The sequence below is a fragment of the Aspergillus welwitschiae genome (assembly GCF_003344945.1).
Source record: "Aspergillus welwitschiae strain CBS 139.54b unplaced genomic scaffold BDQ94scaffold_4, whole genome shotgun sequence".
In the NCBI taxonomy this organism is placed as follows: domain Eukaryota; kingdom Fungi; phylum Ascomycota; class Eurotiomycetes; order Eurotiales; family Aspergillaceae; genus Aspergillus; species Aspergillus welwitschiae.
Window position 1 is genome coordinate 564,593 of NW_020798698.1, and position 16,912 is coordinate 581,504.

The 16,912-nt window shown below is 48.7% G+C and overlaps 6 protein-coding genes across 6 annotated transcripts; 4 read left to right on the forward strand and 2 right to left on the reverse strand.

Moving 5' to 3' along the window:
* Positions 1–1,935: 1,935 nt before the first annotated feature.
* BDQ94DRAFT_166669 (uncharacterized protein) lies at positions 1,936–2,327 on the forward strand (the record flags this gene model as incomplete). The annotated part of the gene is made up of 3 exons (XM_026770601.1): positions 1,936–2,021; positions 2,077–2,108; positions 2,164–2,327. 3 exons carry the CDS (start codon positions 1,936–1,938, stop codon positions 2,325–2,327), a joined length of 282 nt encoding a protein of 93 aa, XP_026630499.1.
* A 2,490-nt stretch (positions 2,328–4,817) lies between these two features.
* On the forward strand, positions 4,818–5,075 carry BDQ94DRAFT_166670 (uncharacterized protein; the record flags this gene model as incomplete). Its single annotated transcript, XM_026770602.1, has 2 exons — positions 4,818–5,008; positions 5,060–5,075. 2 exons carry the CDS (start codon positions 4,818–4,820, stop codon positions 5,073–5,075), a joined length of 207 nt encoding a protein of 68 aa, XP_026630500.1.
* A 967-nt stretch (positions 5,076–6,042) lies between these two features.
* On the forward strand, positions 6,043–7,461 carry BDQ94DRAFT_182801 (FAD/NAD(P)-binding domain-containing protein; the record flags this gene model as incomplete). Its single annotated transcript, XM_026774242.1, has 1 exon — positions 6,043–7,461. Exon 1 carries the CDS (start codon positions 6,199–6,201, stop codon positions 7,459–7,461), a length of 1,263 nt encoding a protein of 420 aa, XP_026630501.1. The 5' UTR covers positions 6,043–6,198.
* Positions 7,334–10,661, reverse strand: BDQ94DRAFT_182807 (uncharacterized protein; the record flags this gene model as incomplete). Its single annotated transcript, XM_026774243.1, has 5 exons — positions 7,334–9,285; positions 9,337–9,772; positions 9,986–10,204; positions 10,269–10,303; positions 10,347–10,661. The coding sequence occupies 5 exons, from the start codon at positions 10,659–10,661 to the stop codon at positions 7,615–7,617; spliced, it is 2,676 nt and encodes an 891-aa protein (XP_026630502.1). The 3' UTR covers positions 7,334–7,614.
* Positions 10,662–11,833: 1,172 nt separating this feature from the next.
* On the forward strand, positions 11,834–13,759 carry BDQ94DRAFT_182809 (tannase-domain-containing protein; the record flags this gene model as incomplete). Its single annotated transcript, XM_026774244.1, has 4 exons — positions 11,834–12,279; positions 12,335–13,315; positions 13,387–13,623; positions 13,684–13,759. 4 exons carry the CDS (start codon positions 11,834–11,836, stop codon positions 13,757–13,759), a joined length of 1,740 nt encoding a protein of 579 aa, XP_026630503.1.
* Positions 13,760–13,790: 31 nt separating this feature from the next.
* On the reverse strand, positions 13,791–16,392 carry BDQ94DRAFT_136529 (uncharacterized protein; the record flags this gene model as incomplete). Its single annotated transcript, XM_026764875.1, has 1 exon — positions 13,791–16,392. One exon carries the CDS (start codon positions 16,387–16,389, stop codon positions 14,368–14,370), a length of 2,022 nt encoding a protein of 673 aa, XP_026630504.1. The 3' UTR covers positions 13,791–14,367.
* Positions 16,393–16,912: the final 520 nt, after the last annotated feature.

A 16,912-nucleotide genomic window follows, 5' to 3' on the forward strand; every position in this document is an offset into this window, starting at 1 on the left:
ACCTCCGCTCTTCCTGTGTCAATAGAGACACTGCAGATAAAGAGCGCAGGCCCACTCTTTGGCCGTTGTGCAGTTTTAATATATAACCATTAGGCTGTCATGTCCGCTTCCACTTTCTCATGCGACATGCCCACGTCCGTTTGCAGGAATGCCGACACCTCCCCGAGGTACTGGCGTTGATTGATGTCGGGCTCGCTCCAGGCATCCATGAATTCTGCACATCGTAATAGCCACAACTTGCCATATCATTATCCAAGAGAACAGGACACAGTGCTAGCCTGTAAATCGGACATAGCACAGTGATCCGGCAAGAGTTGCTTTTTCCTGCTACCTTTTGAGGCAATTTGCTAGAGCGGGAACCCCAGCCATGCTTGCAGAACGACTAAGTTGCTGGAGCATCTCTCATGCTCGATTGACCAAGTGCATGAATGAGGATTGTAACGTCGAGATGTATGCACACTTAGCATTCAAGAGTATATTTATGCTCCTCAGGATCGCGTCCTGATGCTTTCCAACCAGTGTCTCAGCGCATCTAGTCCTCGTTGGTGGCTCTTCGGGTTTTATGATCCTCCGATTATTGGATCTCTCGAGCTTGAGGAGGTATCCTCAATTTGCATATCCCCAGATTGTGTTCGATATAAGGAACATAGAGTTGTATATAGTTGACTTGCTCAAGAATGGACGCATTAAAGTCGTACTGGGGAGATACGTAAGGATTACTGCCGAGTGGATTGTGAAAGTTGCAGTTATATCGAGCCTGTCATCCAAATTGTGCAACCTAACATTGCTTCGGGCACCCCAAGAGCCGAGCTCAACAGCTCTCCCCAACCACATAAGGTAGTATTAGGGTTAGCGATAGGTGGCCAACCCCGGACCTGTCTGATCAAGAGGAGGAAGTCTTGGAAAGCTGGGTAGTATTTCAGTAGTAAGCTTTTACCAATCTTCAGTAGTAAAATCCCCGAAGAACCGAGACGAATCCAATTCTCTTGCCAACTTGAATGGTATTGAGAAAGAAGATGGTCCAGTGGGTGTATAGTTCGCATGCCACTCTAGCCATAGGTTAGAGAGAATTAGTACTACTTTATAGTGTCAAATTTACCTCTGGGAATCTCCATCTCTCCGTGCAATTGGTGATGGTAAGATAAAGTGCCTACCACCGTATGCTGTCTGGATTTGTACTACCGAGTTTGTTTGAATCGCTGTGCTTCACCAGCGCCATGACTATACATGTCGCCAGTTGATTCCATGACAGTCGTACCCCCCGGGAATTTCCAGGAGGCAAATAGCGATATAGTCTCAGGATAGGATCTTGTAGGGATAAAACATGCTGCTCACGCGACCAGTAGGCTCTTTGAACGGGTCGCTTCAATGTATGAGAAAGTTTAGTCCTATATTGCTATGCAAGTGCCGCAAGTGGCTATATGTTCTTGGATTGAGAATACAAGAATGATGAGGAAGAAAAGGAGGAGAAAGACAGAGAAGGAGGCAGATTATATAGACAACAAGGACAAAGATGCTATTCATCGCACCAACTACCAAATAGTGAAGCATGATATCGTATTCATCCTCCCCAGTCAAGACCCCAGCCCAGTGGCAAGCAAACATAGGGAATGTTGTAATTATCACAAGCCAATCCTTAATTCAATCTGCTATTCCCAGCTGCAACATGATTCAAATGAATGTGATGCATGATGCAGGTATGCCGTGACGTTGAGGGGGATCGGCAAATCCATCGTATGACGATTCCCGATCATGCCATAATCAGGATACTCTCCACTCCCTCAACCCGAAAATAAGGTGATCCTCGGGAACTCCCCCCATCTTATAAATAAACCTATAGTCTAGCCGTCACCGAATCCTCCAGCATGCGCTTCACACTTATCAAGCCAACTCAACTAAACTGAACCTCAAATCATCGCTACAACATTACCAACCATGAATATCTCAGCTTCTCCCTCTGGCTCGCAGCCTTTCATCAAGAGACCTGCTCTAAGTCCCGCGTTCAAGAAGCCTAGTAGATGGTGAGTGTCCCTTCTTTCCCCAGATGACGTATTGAATAATAGCTAATGAATACAGGTATCTCCCGCTCATGGGCGTCATAGCTCTCGGTACATTCCCTTGCGATACATGAATCAGCTCCCACCATCTAACCATTAACTATAGGCTTCGGAGTCGCCAACCACCTCGAAAACCAAGCTCGCCAGCCCCAGTTCGACCGCGAAGAAGAGGAACGCCTCCGAAAGAACCGGGCCCTGATGGACGCCTACGGCGACAAAGAAACAGTCCAAGATATTGAACGGGCGCTGGTCGTCTATGACCTTCAGTGAACATCCTTGATGGAAGGGGACAATTATTGCAGCACACTTAGCGTGGGATATGATTACGGCTTTCATGAATAATGGTGCATAAGGAGTTTGGGATTCATTTTAACTCTCCGGAAGAGATGAGGAATGGTTTCGGGATTATGGAATTAACGGGGGATTTTGCTGGTTTAGTTTTTACGGAATAGCATCTTGAATTGAGAAGCAATCTGGTTATTGCACTATACCTTTCATTTTCTTCCTTGTACAAATGATGAGAATTACCGACCGAGTCGTGCCTCCCTACTGCACTGGGGGGGGGGACTCAATTTTCAGACCACCAACCGATCATTACCCCATAGCCGCCACGGATGCGGGGATAGCCATTTTGTAGCCCACCCGCCAATCACATCGTCACACATGCTATCCCGCGCTGTATGGTGTCGATCATGATACTCGACTCCTATCTAAAAAGAGCTAGACTACCCCTCAAGTAATTCAACACAGCCCCTTTGGTAGCTGCAGCTTGAGCTGTGTGAAGGTTGCGCGTTCTTGCTGCAAAAGTAATCCAGTGCTTCATAGGCATTTATAAATTAACTCTGTTGCCTACACCTGCACTAAAGGCAGGGAATTGCTATGACCCGTCACATAGCTGTTTCACCGTAGTGTGCTGTACATATTACGGATAGATCATTCGGCTTATAATGAGCGGGTAAAATAACACCCGAACATTGCCTATGAAAGGAGCTAATGCAGATCAGTCCGGCAGTTGGCCGGGAGGAGTAAATGCCAGTCCTTATTCAGTAGAGGGCTCAAGCTGCCTGGACCATCCTAGCCCTGGGATCCATACAATATTTTCATGACTTGCTTATTAAACCCTACAAATAAAGCTCAACTAATAACACCTTATTCGTCAGGCTCCCACGCCAACACTAGATGCAGTTAGTAGACGATTCTTTGCCAATCTGCGAAACAACTGCCTGGCAATATATTTACGCCGGGGATCGGTAGCGGATTCTACCGAATCATTTCGCTGATGCTTCATATGCTCGATATGAAGTTCAGCAAGGTTATCGCAAGGTTATCGAAATAGAATGAAGAGGTGCTAAAGGTGCTGTCTGGCAAAGCTGACCGTGGTAGCGTGCCCAGACGGACAAGTTCATCCATATGAAGCGACAGGGGTCTGTTGTCCACTTCGTAGGAGAATTCTTCAAGACATTCCATAGACCCAATTCGAGGTAGGGAAAGCCTGTTCAGCTGCAGGAGGATACCTGCAAACTGTCCGTACATCATCTCCAGCTGTCTGCGATGTCTTCGCTTCTTTCCCAGGCAGCATCGTCGAAATCTATGCATGGATCCATTGTTTCTTTCAAGGCTGCTGTACAAAGAAAAAGTGATTGGATATTATGTAGTTAGATAAAGTGTATAATAGATTCTGGGTAGAAAACGCTCGGGGGGAAGGGGGTCCCGCAAGTGCTATGAATCACAGCATTAACGAGATGTTGATTGATCTGGCAAATACTACTTTGTACTCTGTAAACAAAGCCCCGCGCACCCTTTGCGTCGGCTTGCTGAGGTGAGGTAGTATGTAATCCAGCCACGGAGCGTCAAGACTACCAATTGAGAGGTTTTTGCCATCGGTAAATGCCTGCAAATTCTACGGTGACAGCCACTTGCCCAGGGTATATTGCTAAGCATGGACGTTGGCGCTTGAGCACTCTGGATTCCTGCGAGCGAGACAATGAAATGCCGTGATTTCAGCGATAGGACCCGAGTATAATTATTTCTCCTTCTAACTGAATACCATAGACGGCTGTCAGCTGGTATATACATGTGTTGGGATGTAGATGATAGGTAGAGTAATGACCAGGAAACGAGAGAATTATTCCGCGATCCAACAATAGATCTAATGAATCACACAGCCTTCCTACTCTGTCTGATTTTGGATTCTATCCAAAGGTGCTGCGGCTTCTTAAGGGCGATTGCCGTCGTATAGTTCACGACTACGTATATTAGCTATAAGAGCCATTACTTGTCCTACTACCCCCCGAGAGATATAAGGAGCTTGAGCAGCGTTTTGATTCTATATTGAAATAAAGGTTCCGTTCCTCGTATTTTTCTAGCTTGTAACATAGTTATAAATATTAAGATGGCATAGAAAGGTAGAAGTTTATCACTCTGGTACCGTTGCTTTGTACCGGTGTTGGTAGGAGTATTCCTTCACTCACCACAATGCGTAGATATCTTCCACCTCACTGCACACCATACTCATCGGCATCATCCTAGGAGCACTTGATATAGACAAAAGGACTGTTGAACAGTTCTTCCAACCTTTGAGATAAATATCCCCTTCGTCCTCTTCGACAAGGGGATCCCAACCAGAGATACCAGATCATCTCGTCTGCTATCCTCAGTTCAATCTCTTCGCATTCTCCTGAGGCTAAAGATCCTATCAGGAAACTTTTAGGCTTACTTACCATTGCTTTAGTGATCCAGCAACACCACTCAGTTATCATCATGGCTCCAGGCGACAAGAACGCAGGTCGTGACGAAGCTGCATACCGACTTAACCTCGGGGAATCCCAGGCCGAAGCTCTGAGAAAACAGGGTGTAAGGTCAGGAGAGAAGCGTGGAAAGTCCTACGAACCCAGTTCTCTCAGGTTGCCAAATCCGCATGAAGAGGACCAGCTGGAAAAGGCGGCAACCGCGTCAAATCAGAAACGGGCTCATGTTACTGAGAAGATCGCTAACCAATACAGAGATAGCAGGGGTTGATGATGCACATGTCACTGTCATTCATAGCTTGTTGAAACATGCAGGCTCCTGAATGACCACCTGATATGTGCCATGTGAGAGGAATTTATATAGGGAGAATATTATCTGCTTTTATATCACTATTCATCAGTAGTCGTCCGGCCAGAGTGTAATGTCCATGTTTGGATGACATCTTCAGTTTTACCCTAAGCGAACCAGCCTCAAAGCTTCGGTGTGTATAGATGAAGACAGCTATTTTTCGACAAAGTTAGAGCTGTCAGGGCTGGCCTATGTAAATGTACTTGGTAAATGCATGTGGCGCTGGAAATCGCAGAACTGAGGATTTCTATGGTAGACGATAGTGAGTCCATTAGAATTGTTTTCTATCACATATAATGTGGCAGTTGTCCACTACCCCAGTCGTATGATATCAAGTCACCTTATCAGAAAACATACATCCTCACACAAGGCAGGATAACATAGTAGAAGGACCTGTGTTGTTAAAGCGAAGTTCTATTAAATATTCAATGTTGCAATAATTGTTATCCTTAACGCAATTTCGCAGCGTCACTGACTCTTGCAAAAGTGATACTCGGAAAATATCCAAGCCTTGTTCACGCATTAAGGGATTTCTGTGCTACCTTATAGAGGACAAGATACAATAGAGGCCCACGAACCTAATTGCGGTTGTATGCGCTTCTGAAAGATCTCTAAGTCCGATTACCATACCGTATTTCCCTGTCTAATAGTTGAGGTCTCGGATACAGAATGATCTAGTCTCTTATCCGCCCCGGCGAAGCGTAGTGGTGTGTGGGAATCACGACAATGCTGAACAACCCAAACAATAAGCTATAGCAGTAAGCATGCTATCGGATGCTTGCTCCCTGATACCAATGGGATTCCGTTCCTACGCTGTCTTAACACTCGGGCAATTCGGGCAATTCGGACATCACGGGATTTTCGGTCGTAACGGCCGTAACGGCTCTATCGGTCATATACCGGACTGCCTGGCTGAAGGAACAGCTTGAAGATGATGCCGTTCCAATGTAAATATATAAAGCCGGCGCCTCTTGTTTGTCCTGGCTCATTTCTCATCTTTAATTTCTATCGTCCTCACAATATTATCCCGAGGTAAAGACAAATCATGTCCCAACTCAGAATTCTCATCTGCGGCGCAGGCATCGCCGGCAACGCCCTTGCCTTTTGGCTATCCAAACTCGGCCACAACATCACAATCATCGAGCGATATCCTGGTCTACGAGCCACCGGACTCCAAGTCGATCTCCGCAGCCCTGGCATTGAAGTCGTCCAACGAATGGGTCTTGAGAAAGCCTTTCGCAAGGTCACCGTCCCAGAACAAGGCTTACAGCTCGTTGATAGCCGCAACCGACGATGGGGGTATTTCCCTGCCAATCGAAGCGGGAAGGGATTGCAGAGCTTTACTACCGACTATGAAATAATGAGAGGCGATCTGTGCCATCTGCTTCATGACGCTGTCAAAGATCGCGTAGAGTATTTGTTCGGAATGTATGTGACGGAGATGCAGCAGACGGATAAGTTTGTCGACGTGGTCTTGTCCGATGGGAGGAAAGAGCGATTTGATCTTGTTGTTGGTGCGGATGGTCTGGGTTCTCGTATGAGGACCATGATGCTTGGGGGTGGGGATGATGCTAGAGATCCGGTTCACTCGATTGGGGTCTCTGCTGGGTATTTCACGATCGATAGGGAATTGGAGAAGGGGGAGGGATATGATGCGACGGTGTATATGACTACGCAGGGGCGTGGGATCATGATGCGTCGTCATAACCCGCACAAGATTCAGGCGTATATGTTCTGCAAGGCGGGGCCTTTTGAGAACTGCAGCAAGGGCGATGTTGAGCGGGAGAAGCAGGTTATGGGCCAGGTCTTTCGGGATGCAGGGTGGAAGTCTGAGGAGATCATCCGAGGTATGGAAGAGGCGGACGATTTCTATTGTGAGCGCATGGGGGTGGTGAATCTGGATAGCTGGTCGCGAGGCCGTGTTGTTTTGGTCGGAGATGCGGCTTATTGTCCGTCTGCTATGACAGGAATGGGCACGCCGTGTGCCATGGTTGGTGCTTACATTCTGGCAGGGGAGATAGGAAACCGTTGTGCGAAGGGGATTGATTCCAAGGAGGACATCGCGGAGGCTTTCAAAACTTATGAGGACAAGCTCAAGCCCTTCATGTTGAACGTCCAAAAGGGACTCATGGACGATCACGATTACATGAGCAGGCTCCCTTCATCTACTATGGGGATCACTATTGTGTATATCCTGTTTGCAATAGCCTCGTTCTTGAGACTGGACGTCCTCTCGCAATGGGTGTTGCGTGAAGATTGCAACAAGGACTGGAAACTGCCAGAGTATCCGATTATGGTCGACAACTGATAAACGTCGGGAGTTCCGGCAGTTATCCGGTATCGAATGGAATTTGTGTTGCTGCTGAGCGTGTTTTCGGTTGTACATTTAGCTTCATGTGAGATTATTTTATTGTCACGCCCAATGTAGTATCTTCTCTCCTTAATGAATACCAGTCTAACTTTACCACCCCGCAAAGAGTTGCAAGTCGGGAAAGTCGAAGTTGAAGTCGCTGCCGTAGATGGAATCGAAGCCACGATCTAAGGGTTCCCCAGAAACATCTGATCTATTGAGACTATCTCCAAAAGATGCAGAATCAAGGCCACTGGAGATAGATGCCATAGCTACCATGTCCTGCATCATACCGTAGCACGCATCCACACTTTCATGCATTGTCCTTGAAACTGCCTCCTCCTCGGACTGACCACTAAGCCTAGCTTCCGCTTGGGCTAGCATCATATTGTAAAAGATATAGACTTTGACATTAGTTTCTCCATGACATATTCTATCTTTCGCATAATGAACGACGCAGCGGGCATCTCGCAATAGGGTTCCCTGACGAGCATAATCTCTTTTTTTCGCCAGACTCGAACTCTCCGCTTCCGGATCGGGGCTGGCTTCTGAGAAGATGAGTATTGCCGCACGGGTCACAATGTCGCGAAACATGCCGCCTCCACAACGCAGGACACGACCGTACAAGTCGTCTTCGACCAGTGATATGATATCTAGTGCGGCTTCGACACCGGCCTTCCGGAAGTGACTGTATAGGGGATTAATCTTTGCCTTGATAGCAAATTTGTAGTGGAGACACAAGGTAAAGCGTCGAATGAGATGGGTGCAGAAGCTTGATGCGAATTGATCTAATGGGGATGCAGAGTCAAGTTGGTCGAGTGTGACCGAGATGTCGCGGCATGCTGAGGCTAATTCTTTACCAACCTCAAGGACCTCCTCGTAGGGCGGTTCCTCTCGCAAGTCGTTTATGAGTCTGGAGGCATGCAGACGGAGTGGTATTGAACTTGACAGTATAGGTTGCAAATTCATGGACTTATGAGCCGCTGACTCTTCCCGTTCGCCGATCTCTGGCTCGGCGTCGAGATTGTGATCGCTTGGTGGCTCAGTATTCCAGTCCCCAGTTGCGATCATTGGTAACATTCCGGAATCCAAGGACGACTGTAGGTTCAATTCTAAGATAGTGTACCGAAGTCGCCGCCTTAGTTCCTTTTCCGTGGGATCCATCTCGCTCAGACAGTTGGGATCTTGATGCAGACCCATCTGCATGGCTATCCTCATCAACGAGCCTGTGGATATCCAGATCAGATCGGCACCAACCTGATTTACTTGGCGGGCCAAAAGAAGCAGACAGTGGAGTTGAATGCCCCCCAAAGTTAAGCGGCTTTTTTCTAGTGGTGCTGAGAGCCATGTCTGGGCAGTATAAATCCACATTGCAGCTTTTGACGCCGCATCTATACGGACATTGGCATCCTGATGCAAAGGGCCTGCGATGGAGACGACAAGAAAAATTTGTAAGACTATACAAGTATCCGTGGATTCGTGGTTATTCAGGTATGTCTGGCAATGTGCCATGAAGGGATTCTTCCGAAGTATTCGGTAGCACGACTCGAATGTGGCGAAATAGAGCTGGGCCAATTCAAGGACGACATCGGGACTAGGAAGTGACTGATGAATCTGTGTCGGAAGGCTGCTACGACTAGGTCTTTGACTTTTGATACTTCGAGCTAGCCTTTTGCATTGGGCAATCTTATCAGCGATGGCATCCAAGGGGCCGTGGCTTGTGTTTCGTATGATAATGTCGTATAGGCCCATGAGAGGTTGCAAGGTGGGCAGCCCTTCTGTCTGTAACGCCGTCAATCAAAGCATAGTTTAATATTTATGTCAGCTACATACCAATGAAAAAATATTCATCCAATGTCCTTGGCCGAACACTCTCGTCTTTGACACCATGCCTCGGATCTGGCCCGGGGTTGATGCAGCCTGTTGCGATGAAGCGTGAGGTGTGTGCGAGGGTTGGCCACCATTTCTCTCCTGAAAAACATTTTGCCTCTGATAGTTGGTTTCGCTGCTAGTAGGTGGTGCCGTTTCACGATTGGCAAACGAATTGCGATTCTGCTCATATGTACAGGCTGATGCATTATTCTGGGTTACGCACTGTCGACACGGGTTGGCCCGGTCGCATCGGACTTTGCGGCGACGACACGCAGTACATGAGAACGCCGGGCGTCTGCGCTTCCTTTTATTGGACGATTCCGGACTGGCCATTGTACGGAGTTTATGATTGAAGGGTGTTTTTAGGTTGGGTGTCTGCTCTGCAGTGCGACATGAACTGCAGGATCGATCAGGGAAGTTGGTCCAAGAATGTTTGGGACTGTCGGTCATAAGCCATCTTGGCCCGATATGACCGATGAGGCTGAGCCGTGTCCGCCCCAGGCACCAATAGTGGTCGACTCGCTTTGACCGGCTTACGAAACTAGAAAATGACATTTTGCAAACGTATGTCGTTGACAATATAACCAGACGTACGTATCAAGTAGCATACTGAATTATAGGCTTTCTGTAGGCATGCTCTTGTCTCATTAGGATAGAAGGGTGTCCGGTTAAATTCCAAGGTTCATCCTCCAAGTATCTTGGGTATGGAAAATGCATAGCGCTGTCGACGCACCAAGCGGAGCACGTTTTGCCACGGATGTCCCTCATAAATCTCTCTGGCTCAGTCGCTGCATCTACTGCTCTCCACAACAACCTCATCAAAGTATACCTGCCATGTGTACGAATTATCAGGCGACGTGCACGCCGCACTGATTGTCAGCACATCCGCTGACCTGTTGGCCGTGAACTCCCCATTCACAGCAGTCCACTGATCAGTAGGTTCGAGATTATTGTTATAAAATCTATATTACCAAAAGATCATCAGCGGTGGCAATCGTATCACTGGTTGTATTCAGTCCCAAGTACGCGGCGATATGGCAAAACTCTGCTCCAGAGGCAGAAGGCTTTACTTGGACGGAAAAGTTGTAGGTTGAGCTGCGGTTGAGATTAGACAGGGTCTGGGAGAAGGAATTGGGGCTGTTGTCTATGGCAGTCGTGAGGTCGCTGTTATACACGTTAGAGAATATGGCACAAGCAAAAGTTACAAGACATACAGTGAGTAATTGCCAGTGTAGGCGGGAGTGGCAGTCGTGACTCGGGCTACATTTGACGCTGTGGTGAACCATGGCGATAGAGAGCCTGTCTCGAAGGAGGGGTTTGAGAGGATATTACAACTGGAGGCGGTCATTATGGCTCACAATGATGAGATCCAATCCTAACAGATCATCAAGATAGCTTGAGAGTATAGCGAGGAAGCATCAGACTTGTTACAAGCCCAGATGCTCTACTCAGTTTGGCAGAATACCCCCCTCACCTCATTCATCGGTTCGAATAGGAATCCTGGTTCGTGGTTAGATTGATGTCATGTTTTGCCTCTACCACCCTACCTGTGCCTAGCGGCCTTTTTAAGAGACGGTAATTATCCTCTGAACTGCGGTAGCGAATATAGAGAGGCCTCTGCGGGCAAATATCTCCATAGTGTGCTGCCTAAGCTGACTGACAGTTGCCCGAGATGAGAATGCTAATTGCTTATATTGAAGTTGTTCGAGTTGGTGGATCCCATTTAATGACCATACGTCATTGTCATCCTTTGCGTCATGTTTGTGAAATGTCTCCGGTTTATCTACCAGATCCCTAATTGCTATACAGTGGAGAAGTCCCTCGAATTCACCGATAGCCCCTACTTAATACGATAGGGACGGTGGGTAATGGAAAGGCCAAGCTTCATAGAGAAGGCTTGATCTGAACAAAATAGGTTGCCAACACTCAAAAAGGCTTAACCTCCGCAAGTTAATGCGGTTCCAGTGGACACGGCGCGTTGGTCCGTGGGGCGGCTTCGTTGAGAATTGACGAGGATCCATCTCGTCGATCCTCGAGTGGGGAATGTCCAGATATCCCCGACATGTTCTTGACCGGTAGTTATCTACCCTTGCAAAGTAGCAAGGGACCATTAATTACGCACTAGGAATAGACCGCAGATACGATGTCTCATAGCAGATCTCAAAGAACATGCTACATCACACTTCCACTAGCGATCTCTGAAAGATGATGTGGGTACTGAAGGCAGTCAATAGACCTGTGACAGGTTTGTCTCGAGGTGGGTTCTAAGCTTCGGATCGGCAGGGGAATGACGGATTCCACGAAACGCCTCACGCGTCATTTCAAGACGATCGGACAGCCGACCATGTATGAGGATTCGAACTGCTTATTCTCGGAGCAGGGCAGACCCGACGGGCTCCCGAGGTGGCTTGGTGATGTGTGAACCCGATACCAGCTATAAATGCGTCTCCAATTCACTATGGCCGACAGGATAGACAGAACCACTGCTAGCCCTCATCCCTCCATCTTCCACAACATGGGTCCTTCACTGGGCCTTGCCGCATGGGCATCACTTCTAACTGTCGTCAGTGCGCAATTCAAATGCAGCTTGCCTGCAGGTGATATCTGCGCCTACGAGAACGCCACCACCTATGCGGCAGTCAATGCGCCCAATTGTACCACCAGTGGCCTACAAGCCTTCGTGAACAAGCTTCCTGGGCTCAATGGAACAACACTGAGTGTGCCATACGCGTTCTACATCGACAGCAATGCAACTCTCGACGAGTTCACCGACTATGTCGGCGCCTCGACATTTACTACCGATATTCCACCTGTATGTGCGTTTCGAGTGAACGGAACAAATGAACAGGGCGCGACTTGGGGTTTGGGAGCGCTTCTTCCCACCCACTTCAACGGCAGTATCATGTATGTAAAACCCCTCATGCATCTGTAACTTGAGCTCCTTACTAACGACCTCCAGGATGGCAGCCCCCGACTCCGGACTCTCATGGGGTGTAGCAAGTGCAGGTCTGCGCTACGCCTTCGCCACCTTCGCCTCTAACTCCGGCCACGACGAGCCAGACCACATTCCAGGCTGGGAGACCCCCAACGGTCTACTCGATTGGAGCCACAGAGCACTGCACCTGTCCACCCTGACCGCCAAAGCCATTGTAAAAGCCTGGTACGACGTGGAACCCAAATACAGCTACATCACCGGCTGCTCCGATGGAGGTCGCCAAGTCATGAAGTCTATCCAGACATACCCCGAAGACTACGACGGTGCTATGGCGGGTGCCCCAACCTGGTGGATGACACACCAGGCATTCTACAACTACAAGCAGACAACCATCGGCGGCTCAGCCCGATCAAACTCCTCCATTCCGCCCTCACTCTACCCAGTCATAACGGATGAGGTCCTCCGCCAATGCGATCCCCAAGACAACCTCACCGACTCCATCATCTCGAACCCTCGAGGCTGCTTTTTCAACCCTGAAGCCCTAGCATGCAGCAGCAACAAAAGATCCAACTGCCTTACCGCACCACAACTGGACACCCTCCACAAGATATACAGCGATTGGACCACCTTCGACCAAGACCTCATTTACCCCGGTGCGTGGTTCGGCAGCGAGCCCACCTGGAACACTACCTTCGGCAACCCGCACTCCAAGTCATGGTACATCGAGAACGTCCTCGGCTTCAAGAACTTCACAGCCCAGGACCTGACATACGAGATCATCGCCGAGGCAGACGCGCGTGACCCCGCCCACGCAAACGCAGACGACTTCGACCTGTCGCCTTTCTTCAACAGAGGCGGAAAGTTCTTCCACTGGCACGGCATGTCGGACTCCGTCGTCTCACCGGGTTCCAGCGTGTACTACCACCACAAAGCAACGTATGCTGCGTTGGAGAAGGGTATCGATATCGATCAACATTATCAGCTTTACTTGATTCCGGGATTAGAGTGAGTGGTTCTAATTCCCCAACTTCAATCTCTAACGAAAACCCCGAAATTAGAAACTAACCAAATGATAGACATTGCTCCGGCACCCCCTCCTGCATGGCCGCCCTATGGTACCTCGCCGGCCCTTACCAAGCCGGGAACTTCTTCAACTCCACCCCCGCCAACGTCGTCGACAACTATGTTCATGACTCTTTCCTTACGCTTATCAGCTGGGTGGAGGGTGGTCATGCCCCGTCGTATATGGTTACGACGAACTTTGAAGATAACGCGGATCCGACTACCCTTCTTCATAATCGGAAGATTTGCCCGTAAGTTATTATTTTACTCTCATGGATGGATTGGGTTGCTTATTTTGGGGTTTCAATTAGGTACCCGAAACAGGCGAACTGGACGCAGACTGGTGTGTCCATTCATGAGGATTACTGGGATTGTACCTATGTGTAAATATGGGTGAGGATGTGGTATTTGCGGAGATTGGTTGTGTTCAAAGTATTTATGCTTAGATACAGATGGGATTTAACTGCTATAGACGCTGAGGCAGAACAGATACTCTCTGATTCGCTGAAACTGTACTATGTGTGATATACGGAAGAGGGTTGGTTTTCGCAATTGAACGAAACAGAAGTATTTAAATGGGACAAATGAATTCGAAAAGACAGTTCACAACACGAAGCAGGGCTATTCTAAGAGACAGAAGGCAAAGGGGGAAAGAACGAGCATAGTACGTATTTTCTAGTCAAGTGGAGAGATACAGTCTTTTTTGAATCGCACATAGCTGAGATGCAGACGTGGAGTTGAAAGAATTTCCGGCTTCAAAGCCCATTATCTCGTATATCTAGACTGTATGTTGTAAGGTTATGTGTAGTTGGAACGCTAATAGTGTAAGATCAGAAAGCAAAGAATAAACTAAACTTAATAAAAGCAAAACCAAAAGAAAAGCCAATGTAAGAATCGCAGTTTTTGTTCAAGGTATAATCCAGCCATTTATACATCCAAAACGCCATGCTCTGCGCTCATGCAACAATCAGACGCATTTACAAACGTATATCGTATCATGATTCGATCCACTTCCATAAAACACTCAGTAGTTGATCTCGGTGAACCGGTTTACCGATGCAATCGCTCATGCCCTTGGCAATGTAGCTTTCGGCATCGCCCTGCATAGCATTACCCGTGACTGCGATAATCGGCATTTGTAGGCCCATGTCGCGGATATGCCCGGTGGCGACAAGGCCGTCCATGATGGGCATGGAGACATCCATCAAAACGACGTTGTACGATAACGGCTTCTTCTTTATCTTGGAAAGTGCCTCGGCACCATTCCAGGCCCCATCCACTCGCGTGAAGCCGATGCTGCGAAGAAGTTTCAGCATCATGGTATGGTTGACCATGTTGTCCTCAACCAACAAGACATGTTTGTGGGGTGCAATGGCCCGCATTTTATCGCAGAGATCATCCCCCACAGGTGTTAATACAGGACTGCGGGGCTTTAGCGACGTAGTACTGGATCGTTCTCCTAATTTGGCAGTAAACCAGAAGACACTGCCCCGGCCTTCGGGGTTTGGCGAATATCCCACTTTCCCGTCCATGAGTTCGGCCAGGCTTTTGCAAATGGAAAGGCCTAATCCAGTCCCCTGGTATTGTCGAGTGCTCGAGTTGGCAAAACGTGTGAACGGGGTGAATAGGGTATTCATTGCATTGTCAGGAACGCCAATGCCGGTGTCTGTGACCTCTGTACGCACTAGGCAACAGCCCTCCTCTTGTTCATCCGGAGAACACACTGTGGAGACCCGAATATGACCGCTCTCGGTAAACTTGACGGCATTGCCGACCAAATTCTGCAAGATCTGACGATATCGTAGGGGATCCCCTCGAAGATTTCTGGGAAAGTCAGGTGCAATGTCCGTAGTCAGTTCCACGCCGCTCTTCAACGAGGGGCGACAATTTCGTATGACCGCTCCGACCACATCGTTGACATCAACGACGTCGGAATGTAGCGAGAAAGAGCCAGATGATAGTTTCGAGTAGTCGAGAACGTCGTTCACAGTCTCAAGTAAGAGTGACATAGAGTCTTGGATGATTGCGGCATGTTCACGCTGTGTCGCAGACAAACCTGTGTCGGCCAGCATAGTCATGGCAATTTTCATCCCATTCATCGGAGTTCGAATTTCATGGCTAATGTTAGCGAGAAAGTCTGTTTTGAGGCGTGATGACTCTTCGAAAGCAGCAATTATGCGCGCCTCTGCTTCTTTGCGCTCGCTGAGATCTCGGGTCACTTTGACAAAACCAACATGCTGTCCAAATTGGTAGATGGGGGTGATAAGCACGTTGGCCCAGAACCGCGAGCCATCGCGCCGATACCTCCAACCCTCATCCTCCATACGGCCCTCTCGCAAGCACACAGCAAGACCCCTTAGAGGCTTTCCTGCCAGACGATCCTCCGGGCTATAAAAGACAGAGAAATGTCTGCCAAGGATCTCCTCCGCTGGCCATCCCTTCATAATGGCAGCGCCCGGGTTCCAGGTGGTGATATTGCCCTGTGTATCCAGCATGAAAATGGCGTACTCTTTGACGGTATCCACGAGGATCTTGTAGGTTTCGTTTGTATAGGCATGGTTAATGCTGGCGGTCTCCACCGATAGCTTGTGCGCCTCCAACACAATGTAAAGCAGGGTAAAGTCGTTGAAAATCGGAGTAACTCGGAGGTTGTACAAAGATTTATCGCTAGACACAATTCTCTCGACTATCTGAATTTCCTTCGTCGAGCAGGCTGCACGCAATGCGCCACAGAGGATAGCGATATTAGGGGCGGGTACGGCAGCAGGGTCGAGATCACGAACGGTCGCATGCAGCATGGATTGGCGCGTCTTGCCGGATAAAGCCAGGTGACTATCAGAGACCTCGACGATAGTCATAGATGAATCGAGGACGATAGTGGGAGTCGGAGTATGGCGATAGATGCATGCCAGAGAGGGAGACACCGCTGGGGAGTCATCGTCGGGCACACGTACACTGTGTGTTGTCGCGGACTTCTCCTCGAGGGAAAGAGCGGCCAAATGGCCGTCGAGGAACATTGCGGCTCGTTTGGATAGACATGAGAAAGGGAGAAGAAAGGAAAATAGTCAGATCTTTTGTTCCTCTTCATCGCGTGGCGGAAAAGTCACTGTGAGTGGCGGAAACGCAGCCGGGAGCAGAACCACTCATGACGCTTCGACTGCGCTGCCATTTGATTGGTGCAACTTGACTTGGAAGCAGCTTCCGATGTCCACTCCAGGCGATCGCCCCTGACATCCCCGCCTCCACCCATGGAGTCAAGTTGTCTAGGCCATCCGAGAGCAGCTGATGAGTAGTCTAACTTGTGTTCGCTTAGAGCGAGAAAAGTCCGTTCTTGGTTGACGGGTGGCAACCGACTGACTATGTATCTCCTCTGTATCGATGCATATCTGCTTCATCGTGCGGGGACAGGGAAAGCATGGCAGTTGTGTTGAGTCTTTCAGAACGAGTCGACGAGGGTGTGGGTTAGAACTAGCTGCTACTTTTGAGACGTTTGAGCTGTCTGAATTGTTTGACAACTGCCGGTGGCCCATTGGGCCCAGC